The sequence below is a fragment of the Myotis lucifugus genome, unplaced genomic scaffold, assembly GCF_000147115.1.
Source record: "Myotis lucifugus unplaced genomic scaffold, Myoluc2.0 scaffold_124, whole genome shotgun sequence".
In the NCBI taxonomy this organism is placed as follows: domain Eukaryota; kingdom Metazoa; phylum Chordata; class Mammalia; order Chiroptera; family Vespertilionidae; genus Myotis; species Myotis lucifugus.
Window position 1 is genome coordinate 1,913,011 of NW_005871172.1, and position 23,338 is coordinate 1,936,348.

At 50.7% G+C, this 23,338-nt stretch overlaps 1 protein-coding gene across 1 annotated transcript in view; it reads left to right on the forward strand.

Moving 5' to 3' along the window:
• ABCC8 (ATP binding cassette subfamily C member 8) overlaps positions 1–23,338 on the forward strand; it is a 77,908-nt gene that overhangs the window by 26,715 nt on the left and 27,855 nt on the right. Inside the window, 9 exon segments of the mRNA XM_023758161.1 lie at positions 2,197–2,361; positions 5,382–5,537; positions 8,995–9,129; positions 9,467–9,629; positions 18,641–18,681; positions 19,805–19,950; positions 21,889–21,994; positions 22,124–22,240; positions 22,627–22,702. Coding sequence (XP_023613929.1) covers positions 2,197–2,361; positions 5,382–5,537; positions 8,995–9,129; positions 9,467–9,629; positions 18,641–18,681; positions 19,805–19,950; positions 21,889–21,994; positions 22,124–22,240; positions 22,627–22,702 — 1,105 coding nt within the window.

The window sequence follows — 23,338 nt, forward strand, 5'->3', positions numbered from 1 at the left end:
GCCTGAAGGGAGATTTTTATTTTAACAGGTCACAAAATTCTTGATCCAAAGAAATACAATTTCTCACTCTAGAATGGGTATGTGGCAGGGTAAGGGGTAAAGGCTTTGCTTTGACAGCCGCAAAAAGAGAATTCGTTACCTTATAAAAAATATACAAATATGAAATGAGTGCATTTAACAATTACTACCCAGAGCTTAACCAACATTTATGATCCATTTATTTTCCCAGCCCTCATTCTCCATCCTGTGTGTTTTCTGGTCATTGTGGCACAGCACATGTATGGCATTCCAGGCTGCTCAAGAGCTTTCATGATGATCCGTGTTCTTGGGTGCATAGCATTCCCATGAGCATCATAACATGCCTGACAGTTTCCTGTGGTTAGAAATTTAAGGGATTTTTGCACTGTCCCCCGATCTAATCTAGGGATAGACATTTTTGCACCTACAGCCATTTCCTTACGTTAAATTACTTCCTTTGGAATGACTTCCCATGATGTGCTTTCTTGTTTTAAAATAATGGACTCCATTCTCCAGAGCCAGGTCTCTGCAGAGAATAGCAGTACGGAAGAATTCCCTGCATGCCTTCATTTTTCACTCAGAACCAGCCAAAGGGGAATGTTTCTCTCCCCCACAGGTCACAGCTTGACGATGACGATAAACGACTCAAGGTCAACGGCTAGATGGCCTAAGCATCAGGTCTGGGGTGGTGTTTTGGGGATCATACAAGTTCATGTTCACATATTCTCCTTTACGCACGTGACCTGGGGCCAGCCCCTTACCCGTGCTGAAGCGCCGTTTCCTCATGTATAAAATTGGGCTAAGAATGCTACCCTTCTCATTAGGGTTTTATGAGGATGGAGTTCTGCACCTGATAAACAGTGTGTCCTGCCCCTTGCTTCCCTGTAAGGTCAGGTTACCCCCCACCCCACCCTGCAGCCTACTTTTAAGGTCCATTTGCTACTTCCTGCCCACCCCCACCCATTACTTTCTCCCTTCTCCCTCTTGTATTTTGACAAATGAGAAAGAGTGTCCAGGGCTTCAGGTCTCAGTCGGCTTTCCTCTAAGAGTCCTGTGTGAATCCCTCAATGATCTCCCTGTGTCTGCTTCCTGCTGTCCCCAAAAGGTAGAGCCCCCTGTCCCACAGAGCAAGGGAGAAAAAGTTGTAAGCAGTGAGGGCTCCTTTAGAGAGCCCTGTTGAGCCAAAAGGCAGTATCTTTCCTGCCATCAGGAAGCCCTTCTGACTCTAGGGAAAGGACTCCCCTCAGAGGCCTGCCCCTTTCAGCCTGACCACAGTCAGGGACCTGCCTCAGCCCCTTCTCATCCCTTTGTTCCCAGCACTCTTTCCCCTGCAGCAGCTCCCACACCCTTCCCCATAGCTTGCAGAGTTCAGGGAAGAACCTCTGTCTTCATGGAAATATTGATGTGGCTCTGCTGGGGAGCAATGAACTTAGCCAAGATCAAAGTTTTCCTGGGAGCTCTTGGTGCTGAATTTGGAAACAGACATGCTGCTGTTCCCTGGTATCTTTAGCAACAAAGTCAAAATGTTTGGGGGTTTTTTCACTGCTTATCATCTGACTTCTTGCTGGAGAGAGCAGCAAGAGAACCCTAAATCTAAAAGGAGGTCCTGGGAGCTCAAGAGGCTGGGGGGCTTGGGCCTGAAACCTTTTCAGTCTTATAGGCGATGCGTTCCCATCTCTCGCCTGGGAGCGCTGCCATGCCATCTTTTTCGCTGGTCTTTTCTCCCAGAAATTACTACAGAACAGGCTGTTGGTGAGTGTGGGACAAGACCTCCCTAATTCCATTTTTGTAGCAAAGAACACACATCGTGGGATTTGTTCTAGCCGTTCTGGTTTTGGCTGCTCTGTGATTCGCTCTATTTATTCTTGCTCCATTCAGAGCGAGCTCCCCTGGGCCTGGTGGCCGCACACTGCAAGTCATATTTATGGGTGTAAGGTTAGAACTGGGCCACATTCTGTTCCCTTAAGCAAGATGTTGAAGAGGGTATAGGCAGCCCTCCCTGTAGTTAGAAGAATGCTTAGTGGGATTCATCAGTCTGATTTTTCACGCATAAACAATTGCACATGGGTTTGCAAGCCTGGGGGGGTCCTATGACAGCCATTATGGCACAGTAACAGGTACTGAAGGTGGTCTTTTTGCTGGCAATGACAGCCACCGCTGCACTTGTCTTTCCAACAGACACAATTTCTCGGGGTTTACTTTGTCTCATCCCAAGAGTTTCTTGCGAATGCCTACGTCTTGGCCGTGCTTCTGTTCCTCGCACTCCTGCTGCAAAGGACATTTCTGCAAGCATCCTACTATGTCGCCATCGAAACTGGAATTAACTTGCGAGGAGCAATACAGGTACTTGGATGATTGTTTTTTTCACTTCATAGTGAGAACCACATGATTTGTCCCCACGGACCCTCAAGGATCATTTCTGCTGGGATTTATTTTTATATTTTTGGTGGCTCTTTTAACTGTGTTTTGAAATACCATTGACAATGCCGTGTGGGATAGTGGAAAATGCCTTGGGCTGGACTTAGGAACTGTTGTAGTTCTGCCTTGGACTTGACCCCTAATGTCAACGGCCTCCATGTTTTTCAGCCTTGAATGGGACTGACATCCCTAATCCATCACAGCACTCTTTCCCTCGGAATGCAAATGCAGCCTCACAATCCTTCTCTAGATACCATTCCAGAGTTCTACCAGACAGTCTTCTTTGGGTGCAAAACAGAAAACGTGTTTGACATGCCAGGATTAGAGAGCCTCTAAGATCTATTGGAGAGCTTAGATTTTGGGTCATAAGAGAGACTTATCTGGTCTGATAGGTCCCTTGGGCCTAGCTTCTTGCTGCTGCCTTCTGTGGATTTCTTCTCCGAGTCACTGGAAGGATGATCAAAGTCAGGGAGCAGGTAGGGCCCCTTTAGGCGAGCTAGTGATGAGGGTTGCCTAAGCCCCAGTGATTTTATTAGAATTTTGGTTCAGCGGTTGGAATGAAGAGACCCAGTACAATAGTGGTTTACATAGGATGGAAGCTTGTTTTTCACAGTCAGGGCTGTGAAATAGCTACACAATATCAGAGACCTTATTTCTTTCTGTAATGTTGCTCTTCCAGGCTTCTCACAATTACTTCCATCTTGTGATTTTAAAGGACTTTTGAAATTGCCACATGTCTACATTTACCTCAGCAGAAGAAAGATGGAGCAATAGGAGGGAACGCTTCCTCTTTTAAAATCACAGTGCGGAAGTTGCACATATTCTCTCCCATCCCTTTCCTGAGAAATTGCCCACATGGCCACTCCTAGAGGCTAAGAAGTGGGGTCTTTCTTCTTGCCATAATTCTTCTAGAAATTCTTCTGGTGAAAAGAAAAGAATGGATATGGGGGGACAACTACAGATTCCGCCATACCTGGCCATTCCCATGAAGTCAGTACAACACTAGGAAGTTGTGATTAAACCCCAAAGCCACATCATTCTTCAGAAATGAGCCTCGACTGGTCCTCTGGGAGCCGGGACCAGAGGCTGTGTAGAAAAGGGACTGGAAGGGAAAAGGGATAGCCTGGCTTGGGGACAGCGTCAGGGGCCAAACTCTGGTTATGTAGGTGTAGTCCATGTGTATGGTGCCCCCTGGAATTGTGTAGTGCACAACCTGAGCAGCTGCCATGACGTCGCTGCCCATCCCCAGTGGTTTTACATTGAGGAAGCAGAGCCATTTCCAGGAATGTCATCACAGGAGAATGGTAGAAAGATCCCAGGAAAATCCAAGACCCTCTAAGACTCACAGGGGCTCAGAACTGGCAGGAACCAGCTATTGCTCAGTTCAGAAAACCATTCTGAAAATCCCAGCCTCTGTTCACACCCCTCCAGTGACCGGCAGACCTGCACCCCCACAAACAGCAGCCAGTTTTGTAGTCAAACAGTTTTGTAATTAAATCAGCTTCCTATTTGTATGTCATAATTCACACTCTGGCCCAGAATTTTCCAATTACACTAAAAGAGGCAAAGTGGTTTTTTAAAGTATTAGCATATAATTGTTTTTATCAAACTACCTGAATCTTTTGCATTAATAAGAGAGATTGATTCAGGTGTCACAAAAAGAAAATAGCTAGCATTAATTATGGAAACAAATGAGATTTTAAAAAAAACTTAGTTCTTTCAGAAATTTACAGAAAATTATAGACAAGAATCCATGTCTTCGTGAATTTGAGAGTAATCCCATTTCTTGCATGAAAAGTTATTAAGCAAAATTCCTGTGTTGTATATAATTTTTTGGCTTACTAGCTATCAGTCGGTTGTGTGTTTCTATGTATCTTGGTCTTTACTTAATAATGCTTTCTTCGATAGATTAGTCTATGTTTCTACTTCACTAAAACTAGGTTTATTATTATTCTTTAAAGACCGATTTCATATAACCTAGGATGTGCATAGGCTTGTCCAAAAATGCCATTGCCCTCATTTTAAACCTTACCCGTGGTGCAAATAAACTCACAAAAAAGACATAGACTAGGTTTATGCTTTAAGCATGCCCGACCCACAGAAAAGCCTGGGTTTACACAAATTATGAATTAAGGCCCGGGAACGCACCTTACAACAGAATGCACAATAGAATTTCATGGTGAGCAGGCATCCCTAGGATATTTAAGACAGAAATGCATTTTTCCTTTTTCAAGAGCACATGGCCCGGAAATTGCCATCCTTCTGGGAGGCACAATCACTCTGCCCGTATGGCTTTTAGGTTCACAGCTCACAGGAGCCATTGCCATGGCTGTTCCCATCTGCCTGGAGCGGGCAGAGCAAGGTCCCCAGGGTGGCTGGCCTCCAGGACGGGGCTGGGACTCATCGACACCCATACATTGTGTCTCACATAAGCCCATTCCAGGCTGAGCACTTGTCTTGTGTCAAGGCTCAATGAAGACAGGACTTGGCCCCGGAGCACACCCCGTCCCCGGTTGGAGATGGCCCATTAAAACAGATGGCTGCCCCACTTTGTCATGTTTATGGCTCTGAAGTATGCTCTCTGCTGGCCTCTGGTAAATCAAGAATTCAACTGGACAGGAAAATCTGCTTTTAAGATTTAAGAGCTCATTAAGTCCTGTCCCCAAGGGAGAGGTTTTGCTTGCTGGGAAAGTAGCCTACCCTGCTGGCTTGGGTTCCTCGTTTGCATGCTGCCTCTCGGGCTTGTGTGATTGGTCGTCAAAGCCCTCTACCTCTCTGGGCCTTAGGTACCTCATTGGTAAAGGTGGGACAGTAATGCAGGGCCCCCTTACAGAGCTGCTCTGTGCTCCGTAGGGCGAATGTCTGGCACATTATAGATGTGTGGCATCTGGGATGGTGATTAGAATGATGATGACAAATGTGAACCATGCTGCTCTCATTTCTAGACCAAGATTTACAATAAAATCATGCACCTGTCCACCTCCAACCTGTCCATGGGGGAAATGACGGCCGGGCAGATCTGTAACCTGGTTGCCATCGACACCAACCAGCTCATGTGGTTTTTCTTCTTGTGCCCAAACCTCTGGGCTATGCCAGTACAGGTAAGTGATGCGTGCTTTGGTGGGCAGTAGGAGAGGGGGCACAAAACCAGAATCTGCTGCTGTGTGCTCAGTGACTAGGAGTCACCATCTTCCTTTCTATGTTTGCCTGTACCTTCCACCCTGCTGGGTCTCCATGGGGTGCATCCCTGGGTCTCTATTCTGTCTCACCCTCTGCAAGCATCTAGCCATCTCCCTGGATGGTCAGAGAAGGTAGTACCATTAAAACTTTTTAAATGCAGTTTATACCTTAAAATCTTTTTTAATTTTTTAAAAATATATATTTTATTAATTTTTTTACAGAGAGGAAGGGACAGGGATAGAGAGTTAGAAACATCGATGAGAGAGAAACATTGATCAGCTGCCTCCTGCACACTCCCTACTGGGAATGTGCCCGCAACCAAGGTACATGCCCTTGGCCGGAATCGAACCCCAGACCCTTCAGTCCGCAGGCCGACGCTCTATCCACTGAGCCAAACTGGCTAGGGCAAAATCTACTTTTTTAAACTATAGAATAATCATATGTGGAGCACTTGTAGATATTAAAAGTTATGTTGTAGCAAAGGGCTTAAGTACACTGAAAAGTGTTCTGTTATATTTTAAGCAAAAAAAGTAAATTATAAAATAGTATATGCAATACACTCCCTTCTAAATTGGAATACCTGTATGTATACATTTGCACAGATTCACACAGAAAAAAAGAACTAGAAGGTCACATGGTGGGAGTGCAAGTGGTTTTTATTTTCTCATGCATTTCTAAATTCTCCAATAAGCATGTATTATTTTTGAAATTCAAAATCATGATTGTTTTTAAAACCAAACAACCTCAGGGGCTGACTGTGAAGGAGGTGCACTCTCTCCCGACCATATGGGAAGAATCTCGGACGTGGTTTACTTGACTCCCACCTTCCACCAGGGAGTCTCTGAGCCTCTCCTGTAGCTGGGAGTGAATCTGCACTCGGGTGCTCAGGCCAGAAGCAGAAATCCCAGAGCCATTCCCAGAGGGCCTACTAGCTCCTGGGGGCTGCCTGGTGTAGAGGAAAGTGTCTGGACTTGGATGAGACAGGCTGATTCAAATAACCTCTCTAGGCCTCGGGAACCCCATTTCTTTATCCCCAAGAGCTCTCCCTGTTTTGTAGTCATTTTTTTGGTCACGTATACTTTTTAAATCACAGCTTTATTGAGATATTATTCACCCATTTAATGTGTACAACGTGATGGATTTTAGCATAGTCACAGGGTTGCGCAATCATGTCACAATTTTACAACAATTTCATCACCCCATAAAGAAACCCATACCCATTGACAGTCATGCCTCCTCCCCATCCCAGCCCTAGGCAACCATCAGTCTACATATACTTTTGAAAATCTAATGAAACCTTCTTTCAGAAAAACAAATGGGTGTTCACACATTTTGCCTACAATTTCAGGGGCTCTATGGGCTCCCTGAGGCTTACGGGTAATGAACTCGGCCATAGTGAGGAACCTCTGTGTATCCCCATCCCATCTCTGGGCATCAGAGGCCCAGAGCCCAGGGGCTTACCCTGGGCCACACAGTGAGCTGGTACCAGCACCACGGCCAACCATCTCCTTTCTGTGGTCCCCTAGTGACAGGGTTCTCATAGGGCTGTTTGTTTGTTTTTAAAAAGGGGCATCAGCCACCTTGTATTGATCTACAACTATGTGCCAGGCACTATTCTAGGTGCTTATCACATGTGTTCATTTAATCTTCACAACGGTCCTGCTAAGTGGACATTAAAATCACCATTAGAAAAATGAAGAAGCTGAGACACAGAGAGGTTAAGTAACTTGTCCAAGATTGCACAGCCAGCAAGTGCTGAGATCTCCCCACTACTACCCTAGATTGCTTTTCTAACTTGTGAAGAGGAGCTAGAATAGCCCCTTCCCCCCACACTTGCTTTGCAAACTCAGAATCCCTGCTTCCTGGTATGTTCCCCCTGGGGTTCATTCAGACCCCTGCAGAAGAGAGGCGTGGACAGAGGAGTCTGAGGAGCACGAGGAAGGGCAGGTGAAGTGTGAGGGGGAGTCTTGCAGATATTGCTTCCCCAGCTCCTGCCCCAGCAGCTGCCAGCACCTGGAGGCGGTGGGGTTGCAGGCACTGACCCCCAGCTGGTGCACTGGTGGTGACTCTGGGAACGTCCTTGGGGTCTGGCCCTACCCAAGCTACTGAACGACACTCTGATAGCTTCCGTATGCGGACAGTTCATGGAAGGACTGGATGCCAGGGATAGTTTTCCCGGAGGGTGATGGCAGTGGGGCCAGCAGGAGCAGGAGGTTCTTCATCTCCTGAGGAGCTCCTCTGCCCATCCGTGCCAGCATTAATTTATCATCAGCTAAACACTGGGAGGCAGGTGGCGGAGGGTCGCTTAGCAGCCCTAAACACCTGCTAATGCAGGAAGCATTCTGTGACTAATGGAAATCACAGAGCCACCCATCCACTCCTCTGTCCTTGAGGTGGTGCAAGGAGCTGAACACCAATTTGGCGTGGGGCTCAGGGAGTGCAGGGCCAGCCCAGCAGACTTTTTTATTTTCAATTAAGGAAGGCAGCACATCTGGTCCTCTAGAACAGCGGTTCTCAACCTGTGGGTTGCAACCCCTTTGAAAGTCGAACGACCCTTTCACAGGGGTCGCCTAAGACCATCCTGCATATCAGATATTTACATTACGATTCATAACAGTAGCAACATTACCGTTATGAAGTAGCAACGAAAATAATTTTATGGTTGGGTCACAACATGAGGAACTGTATTTAGAGGGCCAGAAGGTTGAGAACCACTGCTAGAATAAGCCCCGAATTCAGAGGTGCCTGCTTTTGAAGGCAATCTGAGAAACTGTCATCCTGATGCTTTGGGGACTGGCAAGAGGAACTTTCGCTTCTCATAAATATTTAGAAGCAGGCAGTCATTTACATAAAGCTAGAAACAAAATGAATGTTCTTTTTAGAGAATATCTTTGAAATCCTCTAAAAAATTAAAGATGTCAGGAGCATAAGAATGAAAAGTAAACTCTCGGATCCTGGGCTGGTTTGTCTGGCACGGAGGCGGCAACGGTGCCCCTTTGCTCATATGTCACTCTGTCCCAGTGAGAGTGAAACGTCAGCCTCGATAACCAGCGCAAAACGAAGGGTGCTGTCACACCCGCTGTGCCCCCTCAGCTCTGGGAAACAGATGTGGGGACAGATGATGCTTCAGCCAGCCTTGCAGATAAATGCAGTTCCCAGCCCAGAAACTCTCTGCTGTGTGAGCCCATCATGTTAACTCCTCCCTCTGATACTGCTCTGTCACCCCTTTTCCTCTGCCCTGACCCCCAAGACAATTTGGAAACCCGGGCACCAAGGCTGTACCACTATAGGGGACTGGAGAGGAGGGGATTTTGCCAACACCCCCTGGCAGGGCAGCCACCAGGTTAAAGGGAACTCATTCCCATGATCCTCCCTCAGATCATCGTGGGCGTGATTCTCCTTTACTACATCCTCGGAGTCAGTGCCTTAATCGGGGCAGCTGTCATCATTCTGCTGGCCCCCGTCCAGTACTTCGTGGCCACCAAGCTTTCCCAGGCCCAGCGGAGCACCCTGGTGAGTGTCCATCCTTCCCCCATGTGTCTGCCTGCTCCCTCTCCCCTCTCATCAGCGGGTCTCCTCACTCTTCCCCCAGATGCCACCAAATACCTCCCCCCCAACACACACACACGCACATGCACACACATGCACAAGCACATGCACACTGCCATTGACCTCCAGCAGGTCACTTCACCTGCTGGCTTCACCCATGTCTTGGTCCTTGGGATGGGATTAGTGAAGAAGGCAGGCGCTGGGCATTGTCTGTGAAATGGTGAGGACATTGGCTCAGCTCCTTCCTCTTGTGTGGGACGGGAGCGGACAAAGCCCATTTCTGACTCGGTGCCCCTGGCAGGAGTATTCTAACGAGAGGCTGAAGCAGACCAACGAGATGCTCCGGGGCATCAAGCTGCTCAAGCTGTACGCCTGGGAGAACATCTTCCGCACGCGGGTGGAGATGACCCGCAGGAAGGAGATGACCAGTCTCAGGGCCTTCGCCATCTATACCTCCATCTCCAGTGAGTCCACCCAACCAGCCAGCCCTGCGTGCTGCTGGGGTCGGGTCTCAGGGCTTGGGGGAGGGGGTGGTGGCAGAGCAGGGGGTTTTGGGGTCATCCAATCCAGCTGAGCCTCGCACTGTCTCAGGCAGCAGAGCCCCCAGAAATCAGAGTGTTCTCAGTCATTTATTTAGAAAACATATTGAGAGCCTGCTGTGCCGGGGACACTGTGCTGGCCCTCAAGATACAGGATGAGAAAGAGAGATACGCTACTGAGTTGATATGTTCCTGCGAGGCAGCAGTGAAGGAATAAATAACAGTTTGAATTCTCCTAATTGTGAGGCTCCTTCTCAATAAGTCAGACTGAGCTGCCACTGCCTGGGGAAGCAACAGGAAACTTTCATTTATCTGGGTCCCTGAGGAGGAGAAACATTTTCTTTAAACAACAGGAGCTCGAGTTTGAGGTCCTCACAGGTGTAGCCACACTGACTGAATTTACATTAACCAACTGGTTTGGGAACTCCAAGCCCAGAAATAGAGGGGGGAAAAAAGACCCAAACTGGTAAAACTCCTAGGGTCCCAGCAGACACACATAATAAAGCCACTTTCCAGAGAACATGGGGCTCCTGTGGGGAGCATTCCTGTTGAACAATGAGCTAATAATAAAGAAATAAAAATCCTCCAGAGAAAATAAATGCATCACCAGAGTGATGCAAAAAATAGGAGAATTACTCCCTCAATACCTGTAGATGTCAGAAAGAGATCATAAAATAAATGTGTGTAGTGTGTGTGAAATAATTAAAGAGCTAAAAAAAGATATAGAACCTACAGGGCAGAACAGGAAAATATCAGTGGGGGGAAGCAAGCCAAAAGAACTTGTAGAAATTAAAAATTTAGTTACTGAAATTAATTTGATGGATAATAGTTCCCAGTCAGAGTCAGGGTGTTTGAGGTCAGGTGATCGATGGAGTCCTGACTGAAGTTTATTTCAGTTGGTCCAATGGCTCAATGGGAGAAAACAAAATGGAAACAATAAAAATAAAAAATAAAAGCACCTCAGTGTACAGGTTAAATGAAATAACATAGCTAAAGAGAGAATTTGTGAATTAGAAGATAGACCTGTAGAAATTACACAGAATGTGGCAAGGGAGGTAAACAGTTTTCTGATGGGAATGAAGACCCAGAGGTGTGTCCTCCTGAGGTCACTCCTGGGGTTGATAGTATGACTCAGACTAGATCCTCTGGAGTCTCTAGCCCCCGGCCTTGAACTATTTCCACACAGAGCTGGGAACCTAGGGACGGACAAGAAGACTTAGGACACAATGGGACACCATTTTCAGGTTATTTTCTCTTACTGAGAAGAGAAACAACCTAGAATGGGCTCTGATGGGAGTGAAAACAGGGGAGGAAATTAGAAGAGACGAACAAATCTGATCACTTCCCACAGCTGAAATGTGGTGGGTTTTTTATGTGCAAGGAAGAGACATACCTGGGGTGGAGGGTGGGGGGGAGGGGGAGAGTGACAGGTGGTGGGCAGCAGTGGAGGGTGCCCTAGATGTGTCTCCCAGATAAGCTCATGGAGAATGGACAGTCCCTCAAGTCACCTCGGCATTCCTGGTGTTCATATTGCCTAAGGTCTGCTGGGGACAGGTGGCCACCATCCAACCTGAAGGTTCTCCCAGGGCAAGCCTTGTACTGAGCACCCAGGTCTCCTGCCTCTCTGTGTCCAGCCAGACCCGGGGTCCTGTGCCTCAGGCAGGGACCCTTGTCCAGTCAGCAGTGGCCAGGCCACCCCCCATACACAGCACAGCCATGGCATCTTTCTGCAGAAAGTCCTGCTAGGATCTGATATTCTCAGACTGGAGCTGTGAGCAGGGCAGGCAGCCATTGCTTCCTGGCTTCCTCACCAAGACACTCCAGGTTGCTGGTCTCACCCCTTAACCTCATCCCTGACCCTGTGGCCTCCAACCCTTGGGCTGAGCACTCCATAGGACAGCAGAAATTGGGGAGGACCTAGAGAGCTCAGAAATCAGTGTCCACAGACCCAGGCCCTCTTCATCCTTCTCTCTGCCAGCTCCACCTGCCCCTCGGTCTGGTTGTGTTAACAGAAACCCCACCCTGTGTACAGCCCCCTGAGATACTGACACCTGAGAACAGGGGGAACAGCTAGTGAGGGAGGTAATGGCTTCCTCCACCTGCCAGGTGAATTTCTCTCCCAGCAACAACACCGCAGGGTGGGGTAGAGCAGGCTCATGGTTGCTGCAATGGGAGAGAAGCGGCAAGGAAACTGAGGCACTGGCAGGAAAGTAGGGGGCAGCCTCCGTCATGGTAATGGGGGCAGGTGGCAGCTACTTTGCTCCTAGGAGGTGTATGCTCATCCCGCATTCCATGCTATGTAAACACCAGCAGGTTCCCAGGCTGGCCCACTGAAGCCTATCTAGTAGGTGCTCTTGCCCCCTGGGGACCTGAGAAGATAAGCCCAGGCTTTGTGAATGGCCTGAAGCCGGGAGGACCCAGGGAAAGGAGACTGTATGTTGTCAAGAGCTGAGATGACTCTGGAAGGAGCAAGGGGCTCTGGAGCCCAGAGGGGGACTCAGAAGGATCAGCAGAGCAGCCCAGGCGGATCCCTGGAAGAGGCGCTGGGGAGGGAAAGGAAAGAGCCCACGGGAAGCTCTGAAAGCCCAGCGCTGTTTGCTCAGGGCTCGCCCTTCCTGGGACGGTTTCTTTGTGTTGGTCAGAGGGAGGGGGAGAGATGGATGGTAGGTGAGGCACCTCCTGGCTGCAGGTATAGGCTTTGAGTGTGTTTTCATTGATCTCCTCCCAGACTTCCTGCCTTCTGCTCTGTGTCTCCAGGGATCAGGACACAGGTCATTAGGCTTGAGGTAATGGGGCATCTTTAACGCTCGCCCCCGGCGCCAGCCATGGGTCCTGGTGCCACAGCGAAGCCCTGGAGTCACATTTCCTGATGGGGCCCATCTGGCGCTGCCTGCTGGGCTTTCAGCCTGTCATCCTACACCAGTCAGTCAGGCTGTGGGGCGGACAGGTTACCCCAGACTCTCTATCTGATGGTCTCACCTTCAGCTTCACTGAGAGCTGTGTGTGGAGCCCTGGTGCAGGGCAGGGCAGGGCCACCCCGGAGAGGGTGAAAAGGAAGTGGGTGTAGTTTCCCCACCATCAAATTCAGAATCAAAGAAAAACAGGCGTCAGTTACTCAGAGGGTGTTGAGTGAGCCCAGCCCTGTGTGCTCGGCCCTGTGCTAAGTACCAGGAGGAATGCAAGAGTCAGTAAGATGTGCTCCCCATTCTCAAAGAGCGTGTAGTCTGCTGAGAAGTCAGAGCTAACAGTGTGGCGGGAGCTGTACACTGTGTGGACCTGCTCCGCGCTGCCTGCCTAGCAAACCTGACTGCACTGAATCCTCACATCAACTTTGTGAAGTGTGTAGCTCCATTGTCCCATTTTACAGCAGAGAAGACTGAGGCTCAGTGAAGCTAAATGACTCACTGAGGTCCTCAGCCAGCAAATGACACAGAAGAAGGAAGCCCATGTGGACTGGGAGCTCACACAGGGCTTCATGCAAGATGAGGCTCGGCGGCATCTTGCAAGATGGGCAGGATTTCAATGAGTAGAAGATAAAATGGGGAAAAACTGGAGGCAAGTGCTGTGGCCACTCTCCTTAGAAGTCAGTTCAATACTTATTCCCTTGCAGCAGCAGCATAACTCTAGGTATCCAGCCCTGCCACGTATTGAGGACAAGCTTTGCAAGAGTGACAAAGGAGTCCTAGGTCCTACCAGTCAACCAAGCAGCACGCTGCCAGTTCATTCTGTCCTTTATGCAGCACCCATTCCAGAGCCTTCTCTCTGTGCCAAACTCTACTGAGACCTTGGAGGTTAAGGGGGTAACAGGCATGGTCCCACCCTCACAGTCTTGTGGGTGACCATGCCATGCCTGTGGTCAGAGCCAGGGGTCAGTTCCAAGTGCCCCACTTTCTCTGTTGTGGTACTCACCCGGCCCTGGCCTCTTCTGTTGCTTTTATTCACTTATTTAACAAATCTTCACTGGGCACCTGCTGTGTGCCAGGCCCTGTGCTAAGCATGGGGGATGCGGTGTTGAGAAGAAATATCAGTCCCTGCCTGCAGGTTGCTCACAGTCTGGTAGAGAAGCTGGTCATGGGACTGTGTGATGAGTGACAGGAGTAGCAAGGGGTTTTCTATAGGAGCAGTGAGAATTGTACCTGACCTAGTCATAGAGTGAAGTTCATTGCCGATGCTCAAAGAAGGACTCCTAGGAATTAACCAGGTAAAGGGAAGAATGTTCCAGGTACAAAGGGCTACAGGTGAGAAGGACAGTGTGTCTGACTCAAACATAATCCGGTGAGCAGAGGGGAACAAGGCCAGATCATACAGGGCCTTGTGTCCTGTGTGCAGGCCTCTGGGTCTTCTCCTGAGGCAGGGGCGCCATGCAGGAACGCTGTGTTTGCCATCTCTCCTAGTGTTCTGGGGTCACGACCTTCTGTCTTCCCAGTCTGGTCTGAACCACAGTCAGGTGGGCCCTCCTTGGATGAATGTGACGGGCCTCATACCATGTCCTGAAAAGCAAAAAACAAACCCCCAAACCCAGCCATGCCATGCATGGGGGTGGGACAGGCAGGAGGATGCTGGTGAACCCCATTCACAGGGCACCCAGCACCTGCCCCCGGTCCATAGCCCAAGACCTGAGCTCCTTCTGTCCTCCTCGGTGGAAGGCCCTGACTCAGACCAGCCAGGGCCTCCTGACCTGGTCCCTCTTCCTTCTCCAGCTTCTCTGAAATTCTTTAATATCTGCTCTTCCTGCCACCAGCTGGTGCAGCCACGGTGGGTGTGGGTTGCCGATGCATATCCTGACCTTCTTGGGCCTGGGGGTGGCTGAGGGGGAGCTGGCAGGCTCATCAATAAAGGAGGCAGAAATCAGTGTGATGTGTGGGGTCTCCTGCTGTGCTTCCACCATGGCCAGCGGCAGACACCCCGGTGACCTGCTTTTCTCCTCCTCCGCTGACTTTGAGTGACTATGAGACAATGTAAAACAGCCCTGTGCACGTCCAACTACACTGCCCCCTCCTGCAGGTGCCACCTGAAGTTAGGCCAGGCTGTGAGCCCACAGCTCCCACTGGCCACCCCTCACCCCCCAGTCCCGGGACAAAGCTGCAGTTAACCAGAGGCACATGTGGCTGGCTGCGGCTCCCTGCCACGTGGCTTCTGAAATATTTATCTTTGGAAATGAAAAGCCGCTGGTTTTGTGGTGTACCTGGCACCCACAGAGCCAGGCCGCATTCCTTAGGCAAAGCCAGGGGTGACCTGCGCCCCGCTTTGGTTTTGGTTGATTTGTGGGTTTATTCATTTGGGAAGGGTAGGAAAAGCCAGCATGTTGTTCACTGCTGTACCCGCCGGCCCCCGCCCCTCCCCGAGCCCAGCATCATGCCTGGAACAGAGAAGACCCTCAAAAAAGAATTTTTTAATAAGTTCTTCTTAGAGGATATTTTGGGGGAAGATGCATACAACACCTACCCACATCTCTACACCACAACAGAGAGGCTTTCACTTTCGAAGGAGGCCTTTGAAGCCTGCCTACGTGCGGCTAAACTTGTCCACCGCAGCTTCGCACTTGCACAGCATTTTGTAATCTTCTGCTCTCACTTTGTGTTATTCAACAGGATCCCTTGCTCCCTAATATGCAAGATCTAAGCAGTATCTTGTTTTCCTTTTTCTTTCCTACCCCTGTGCCAAAGTTGGAGAGAAATCTATTGGTCATATATTTTTTACCTCTCCGTCACCATCCGGTTAAGAGGCAAGGCCACAGTGTTCAACCCACGGCAGCTGGGATGCCAGCTCTTCGTCCTCTCCACTCTCCACAGGGTTCAGGGGTGTCTGCTGAGCCCAGAGAGGCACCAGAGCTTCCCAGGCCTCCCTGACATCCCTAGTTCCAGCCTTGTCCATTTCAGGACCCAGCGGGGTGCTCTTCAGAGAGGCCTTTAAAATACAAGCAGCGAGCAATTCCATCCCCCAGTCCCAGCCCCAAAGGGGACCCAGAGTTCCTGCACAAAGGCCATCCTTGCAAAAGAGGGTGAGGAAAATGAAAAATTATATTTTCATTCTTTAGTGTCTCCATACAACAGCCAGAATGGGGTAGAACATTAATTATACCATACTAGAGGCCCGATGCATGAAATTCGTGCAAGAGTAGGCCTTCCTTCCCCCGGCTGCTGGCACCAGCTTCCCTCTGGCACCCGGGACCCAGGCTTCCCTCGCAGCCCCGGCTTCATCCGGAAGGTCGTCTGGTCTAATTAGCATATTACACTTTTATTATTATAGATGAATTCTCTTTTGAGAGAATCAGCTTTGGAATACTCACTTTTAAATTTATTTATAGCATGTCTCATTCCTCAAAGGAGCTCAAGCAGCTACAAGAAGAATAAAGACAACAAAATAGAAAAAATATGAATGAAGGAAAATCAGAACCAGGAAGAACATGCTACAGAACAAAGTGTTAATTATGACATGTTCTGTGATTGCAGCATCACCCTGAGCGTTGATGAACCACATTTACTAAAACAGCCCCTGGTGTTGGATGTTGCCAGTTGATCTCATTTCCGGTGGTTTGTTTGCTGTGGCTGTGGCTGTGACTGTGGTTTCCTTTGCCTGTTACAATGCTATAGCTAGCACCAGCTTGCTGAGGGCTTTTTGCTTCTCTCAAATGATTACGTATTCAAGATAAATTCCCAGGAGGGGGATTATAGGATCAGAAGGTCTAAACTCTGTGGCTCTAGCTACAAAGCACCAGATTGCTTTCCAAGCAGAGTTGCACCGATTTACAATCTAACTCTGAACCTGTTCTTTAGCTGGGAGGGGTCTCAGCCTGAGGCAAGGGCCAAGGGGTGATGCACAGGTGCCTTGTAGCTTGAACCCCCCTCTTTGGTAGTTGCTGGGATAGGCAGGAGAGGAACAGGAGGAGGCCCCTGTCCTGAGAGAGCTTCCTGGAGTAACTGAACCTGGAGGGGAGGGACAAGGCTACCTTGTGTTTAGAGCTATACAGTTGGTGATGGTCAAGGGCCCAGGCCTCATGGGAGTCCTTCTCCTACTCCCTCTCCCCAGCCAGTGATGGCTGTGCTATGTCCTAGTCCCAGGCCTGGGTCCCTTCTACTGTAGGAAAACCAGTAATGCTTATACTGCCCCTGCCCGAGACTCTGAGGGAGGGCTGTGGCACTGCTGTGGGCACCTGGCGGCAGGGAGCCCTCTTCAGGAAGGTCAGTTAAAGCAGGGTCATGTGTGATACTGGTGTTGAAAAGCCTGTGGTCAGACCGATTGGCAGAGCCCCAGGAGCCCCAGCCATACCTCCTCCATGAGACTGGGAGCTCTGCAGGGGCTGTGTCTCCCTCATCAGATTAGAAGCCCCACCCCCACCCCCCAGGTGTGCACAATGTCTTCCCTATCTGCTTGGGAACTCCCTAGGGCCATGTTTCCTTTCTCCTCAGCATATCAGGGCCTTCCTATGGGCATAGTTTTGTCTCCTTCTTCAAACTAGGAGCCCCCTGAAGGCAGGGCTATGTTTTTCCTCCCACTCGGGGGTCCAGACCTCCCTATACACCAGTGGTTCTCAACCTTCTGGCCCTTTAAATACAATTCCTCATGTTGTGACCCCAACCATAAAATTATTTTTGTTGCTACTTCATAACTGTAATTTTGCTACTGTCATGAATCATAATGTAAATATCTGATATGCAAGATGGTCTTAGGCGACCCCTGTGAAAGGGTCGTTCGACCTCCAAAGGGGTCGCGACCCACAGGTTGAGAACCGCTGCTATACACTGTGTATGTACTGGCGGATGCAGGATTCTTGGAGTAAGTAGACACTCAGCTTCTCAAATTGGTGTTAACCATCTGGATTTCTTCAGCGTGTCAGAGTCTTCACTGTTCATTAGACAGGGCCACATGCACAGGCTGAGCCCGTGGCCTTTGGCTGTTGGCTCCTGGCTCCTTTGCTTTCATTTGGCTAATTACAGACCAGATTTCTTTCTGGGCTGGCCGGGAAGAGGCTACCGGGAAAATTAAAGATAAGATAAGAAGGCAGTAGTAGGAGGGCTGCTCTCTCTGCAAGTTCAGGACCCCATGCCCAGACCTTGGGCATCTTCCACGTTGGGCCAGAGGAGCAGGGACCTGGGGAGCAGGGCTGAGCTGGCAGCGGGTGAGGTGTGATAGTAAGCACCTGGGGCTCACAAAGCCTGTTCCCCACATTATCCCCTCTCACCTTGGGGGAAAGCCAGAGCATGTGCACAAGGAAGCACAAGTTCATGAAGATCATGTGAAGAAACTGAGGCACAGAGTAGGGAAATGACCTGCCCACGGTCACCCAGCTCATACGTAGAGGGACTCAACCGTTCTCTGACTTTACGTCCGGCTCTCGTTGCTCTCTGGGTTCCCTATGGAGGATCCGAGGGCCACACTTTAAACAAACCAACTGCCCCACCTGGCATGGACTCTCAGTCTTAGAGCTAAGGGAGACCCCGCATTAAGCTGTCCTTCTTCACTGATACCTCAGTGTGAATGAGTTTGAAATCTTTCCCAAGAGCCATGGGAGGTTAGGAAGCCTCTAAGCCTCCGAGGGAACCCCATTTGGAGGGATCCAGGGACCAAAGGCAAAGGAAGGAGAAGCAACTTGCTGGCTCCAGAAGCCCATGCTGCTGGCCTCCCAGTTGACCACAGGCCACCACCTCTCCAATCCACCACTTTTCACGGGGCTTTCTTCACACTGTGGAGCAGAATAGGAACATGTAAGCCTCTATGTAAAGGCTTACGTCTCAGAGACATGAGACAAGAGTCCTCCTGAGGGAAACAGGTAAGGAGCTGGAGGTGCCACAGGGCTAGACTTCTGCACCGACCCTGCCCCAGCGCACCCCATGGCTGGGGAAGGGACCCACGGGCTGCACTGCCTCCACCCCCCGGGGAGGGGGCCTTCATTTTAGCTGTCTCATTCCTCTCACTGAACTGTGCTTCCTCCACAGTTTTCATGAACACGGCCATCCCCATCGCAGCTGTCCTCATCGTAAGTGGCTGCTTCCTCCGCCTCCAGGTGGGCTGTGGGGGCAGGATGTCCCTTTGGCACGGGACTTTGGAAGGTGACTCAGCAGGCTCAGCAGGGGGGCTGCAAACAGGGCAGTGGTCTGCACATCGCTATGCGGAGGGGGTGCCTCCCCCACTCCAGGAAGACAAGGGCCTCGGGCTTCCGGCCCGGAAGGACCTGAGGCTTAGTCTTCAAGAAATTAAACTTTCTTTTAAAAATAGCTACCAAGCATGTTTATGGTAGAAATGTTGGGAAATCCAGAACGGAAAGGGCAGAGAGAATTTAAATCACCCATAATCCCACTGGCAGCATCTTTAATGTGTTTCTTTCCAGGCCTTTTTGAAGGCACGTAATATGACCTTTTTACGAAAATAGGACTGGGCCTCACATACAATTTTGTAACGTGCCCTTTGAACTGTAAGGACACGGCACGAACAATCCTGCACAACATTAGACATTACAGCGGAGGTTTTTCTAAAGCGATTTAGACCAAAGCCGTGTATGAGCTCAGCAGTGGGGGCGGCATCGTGCCCACGTACCCGCCCCCCCCCCCCCGCCCAAGAAGGCCTGGGCCCCAGGATCCCGCAGCCCCTTCACCCAGGACTCCCATCCCTGGCTCCTGTGATAGCTACGGTTCTTTTAAAAGATGCATTTATTTCCCCCGGGGCCAGTATCCCTGAGCTGTGACGCGGTCACAGCCCATCAGGCATGCTTGGGAATTCTCTTTCGACATGATTTATTGGGTTGGTTCAGGCCTGGCTCTTCAGGGAATTCTGGGTAACAGTGAGCCAGCCAGGTAGCCAGGGGGCAAGCACTGGGACTGGGTGGTTATAGTTCTGACTGAGGACTGTTGTCTGAGAGGGGGCGGAGCTGACCCAACCTGAGGGCTCCCCCGTGGCCACCCCTGGCAAGGAGGGGGCAGGATAGGGAGGGGCATCCCAGCCCTCCAGCTTGGAGTCCCGAGTTTGCTGGGGACGTTGCCAGGAGATGCCTGTGAGGATGGTGGCGGTGTCCCTAACTGGAAGGTCCCCTTGAGTCCCCTGTCCCAGGACTCCTGTTACCTTCCAGTGTGGGAGGGGCCCACACTCTGTGCCTCTGTCCACAGACCTTCGTGGGCCACGCCAGCTTCTTCAAAGAGGCCGACTTCTCGCCCTCGGTGGCCTTCGCCTCCCTCTCCCTCTTCCACATCCTGGTCACGCCGCTGTTCCTGCTGTCCAGTGTGGTCCGGTCTACAGTCAAAGCTCTAGTCAGGTGAGAGGAGGGTCCAGCAAGGGCACTGGACAGGCAGCTCATGTGGCAGCCCCAGCACTGGCTCCACTGGGGCCAAAGCTATTTGGTCCCAGGACATGCCTCCCCACTGATCTGGGCCTCTCTGAGCTGGTTGTGGTGGGCAGAGGGGTGGAGGCCCCGTGTGGCTCCCCTCCAAGCCATCCCTGAGAAAGGACTAGCCAACTTGCTTGCAGAGCTCTAATGTCAAGGTCAACTCCAAGATAACTCTGTAAAAAATAATTCAACATTGAGCCAAAATTGGTACATCTTCATAAATACTACCCATTGGTCCTAGTTCCACCCTCCAGAGCCACCCAGAATGAGCGCCATCCCTTCCCCACAGGACAGCCCCCGGGTTTCAGAAGGTGCCCACGGAATCTTTGTTTTCCTCAGGCTGAGCATCCCGTCCTTCCCACGGGTCCCAGAGCCTTCACAGCCCTGGTCAGTGAAGCAACTTCCCACACTGCCTGCAGGTCCTGTCCCCGACTGGCCTGCACTCTGGGAGGCCCCACTTCCAGGCTCTTGAGCCCAGTGGTGGCTGCCACTCTCCCAGAGGCATCGCCCTCTTGGGAATGAAAGCCCGAAGGTAGAGGGCTGAGGCTTTGACTGTGAGGATCTCCTTGGGCCTCTGAAATAGCTCCTTGAAAACAGTGGCCTGTCATGTCTCTGGGGAAAGCTGGCTATGTCCTTCCTCATCGTCAATGGGACCAGACAGTGACAAATATCTTCTGTACCCGATAGCCTTGAGGAAAATGACACCCTTGTCTCATGGGACCCTGGCAGGTCCTGGGCAGCTAGCAGGAAGGAGTAGCTATGGGGTTGAAGTAGCTGATGGACAGAGCAACTTACAGGAGGAAGCTCTGGCAGGCGTTCTAGGATGAAAGGGTTATATATAACTCAGAAGAATTGTGGTCCAAGGAATATCTAACCAGGGACTAAAGGCTGGAAAAGATCCGCTCTCATTTCCAGGGCTGGCTGTGCGGACTCAGTTCTATTGGCCATGCATTGTGACTTCTAATGACCACCCCCTCCCAGGACCACCCCAGCCCTGTGATTCTGTGTACAAACCACAGGTTCAAGAACGCTGCACCTGTTGGAAATCCTTGTGCTGATTCTCAGGAGCATTTCCATATGCAGACACTCACAGAGGCTGTCAGTCTACTTCTGGTCAAGGGAGGGGGTTCGTGCCCAGAGCAGAAACCAGGGGCCACTGTGCATTTAGAGCCTCAGACTATTCTGGCCTTGAGAGTTGGAGGGCTTGTCTGGCCCCAGGCCTATGGGACACTTAGCAAAAGGGAGGAAAGAGGTATACAGATCATTCTCAAGCTGCCCAAGGCAGGTTCCACACCCCCAGGGATGAGAGAAAATGAACCAAAACTTTTGGAGCCTCCTCTGGGTCCACAGGAAAATTCCTGAGGGTGGGGGGAAGGCTTCTCATTTATGAGTTGAGGATAATACACCTCCCCTGGCAGGATTAAACTGTATGCTTATAAGACATGTAGCATCTGGCATATAGTATGTACTCAATAAATATTAGCTACTATTAATAACCAATTCTAATCCTAATTAACCTTAACACTGACCAACCTTAATTCTTACAGTAACTCGTATAGTCTAACACCAACCATCTTTTAGTCTAACCAACCTTAACATTGAACTATTCCTGAAACTAACCTAATCCTCCCTAATCCAGGCCCTAGCCTATTCCAGAGGACTGTTCAACCCTAACAAATTCTGGTAACACCTATTGCTCCCACCACAGATGCCTCTACTTTACCCCCCTCTAGTGGGAGATTTGTAGGGGCTGCACCTCAGGATCCAGAATTTTCTCAGAGCTGCTCTCTCAAGCCGCACCCTCTCCCTTCCTCCCTTCCCTCTGCCCCTGGCAGGGGTGAGGGGGTCTCTGTGCTTCCTCTGTAGCGTGCAAAAGCTGAGTGAGTTCCTGTCCAGTGCAGAGATCCGAGAGGAGCAGTGTGCTCCCCGGGAGCCTGCGCCCCAGGGCCAGGCCAGCAAGTACCAGGCCGTGGTGAGTGCCTGGCCTCCCCTTGCCACTCAGCCCTGCCTGCATCCTGCCTCAGCCTTTCCTCACAGGAAGGCAGCTCCCCTGCACAGCTCCCAGACCCCGGGGCCTTCACCTCTTCCTCACCATCCCCAGCCCCTCAAGGTGGTGAACCGAAAGCGTCCTGCCCGGGAAGACGGTCGGGGCCTCACAGGCCCACTGCAGAGGCTGGCCCCCAGTGCAGACGGGAATGCTGACAATTGCTGTGTCCAGGTGAGTCCAAGACCTTGCACCCCATGCCTGGTCCCCCAGCACCATCACCAAGAGGAGCTCAGCATCTGAAGGGCCACAGACCTATGTGCTGAGTCCTCTGCCCCAAGGTCACCGTATCTGCCTGTAGAGTTCGTAGGGACAAATCTTCTATCTCGACCAAGTGTGTGTGTGTGGGGTGGGGGGCATGGCTGCCCTCTCAGAGAGGGTGCCTCCGGCAGGGTGGGCATGAGAAGACCATTTCTCTACTCCCCTGTCCTGGAAGTGACCCAGGGACTGCAATCAGTGGTTTTTTGGCTTTCAGGGAGGAGGGGAGGCAAGAGACTTTAACACTGAAAATCCAGCTGTCTTTCTATTCTCTTTCGGGCGGTGGGGTGTTGCCAATGAAGATCATTGGAGGCTTCTTCACATGGACCCCCGACGGAATTCCCACACTGTCCAACGTCACCATCCACATCCCCCGAGGTAAGGTCCCGCTCACCCCTCCATTATAGTCTGGGGTGCCCCCTCAGAGTCATGTCTGGAGTGCCCCTCCCCATGCCTCCACCGAATGGAGAGAACAAGAAAAATTAGCATTTATTGTCTGCTCTGTGCGCACTCATGGTGGGTGCTAGGGGTAGGGGGGCTTCATCCTTGAGGGGTCCGTGTGCAGCAGCAAGGACAGGGCAAGATGGGGGCCTTGATGTCAAACCATCGGTGGAAGACAGTAGGGCACTTCGCAAAAAGATCAGACCTGAGTAGCCAGGGAAGGCATTATGGAAGAGGTGGGGTTTCTCAGCATAAGCAGGGTCCCTCGGGCCAGGAGGCAGGGTGGCCATTCTGGCAGGGGCAGCAGCTTGAGCAAAGCATGAAAGTGGGATGGAGGTGAGACTCAGGGTGGTGTTAGTGGGACTGTGAGGAGCTGGGCTCACACTGGGGAACCGTGGAAGGGAGAAGAAGAGCTTTGAGAGGGATGAGGGGAAATCATCGGTGAGGAAGGAAAAGGAGGGGGTAGATTTCCAGAAGGAAAGGTTCAAAAGGGAAAGGATTCCTTGAGGATTCTAGGTCGGAGGAAAGCAAACGGGGCCCCAGGGTTGGGCGTATCTGTCTTCTGGGTGATGA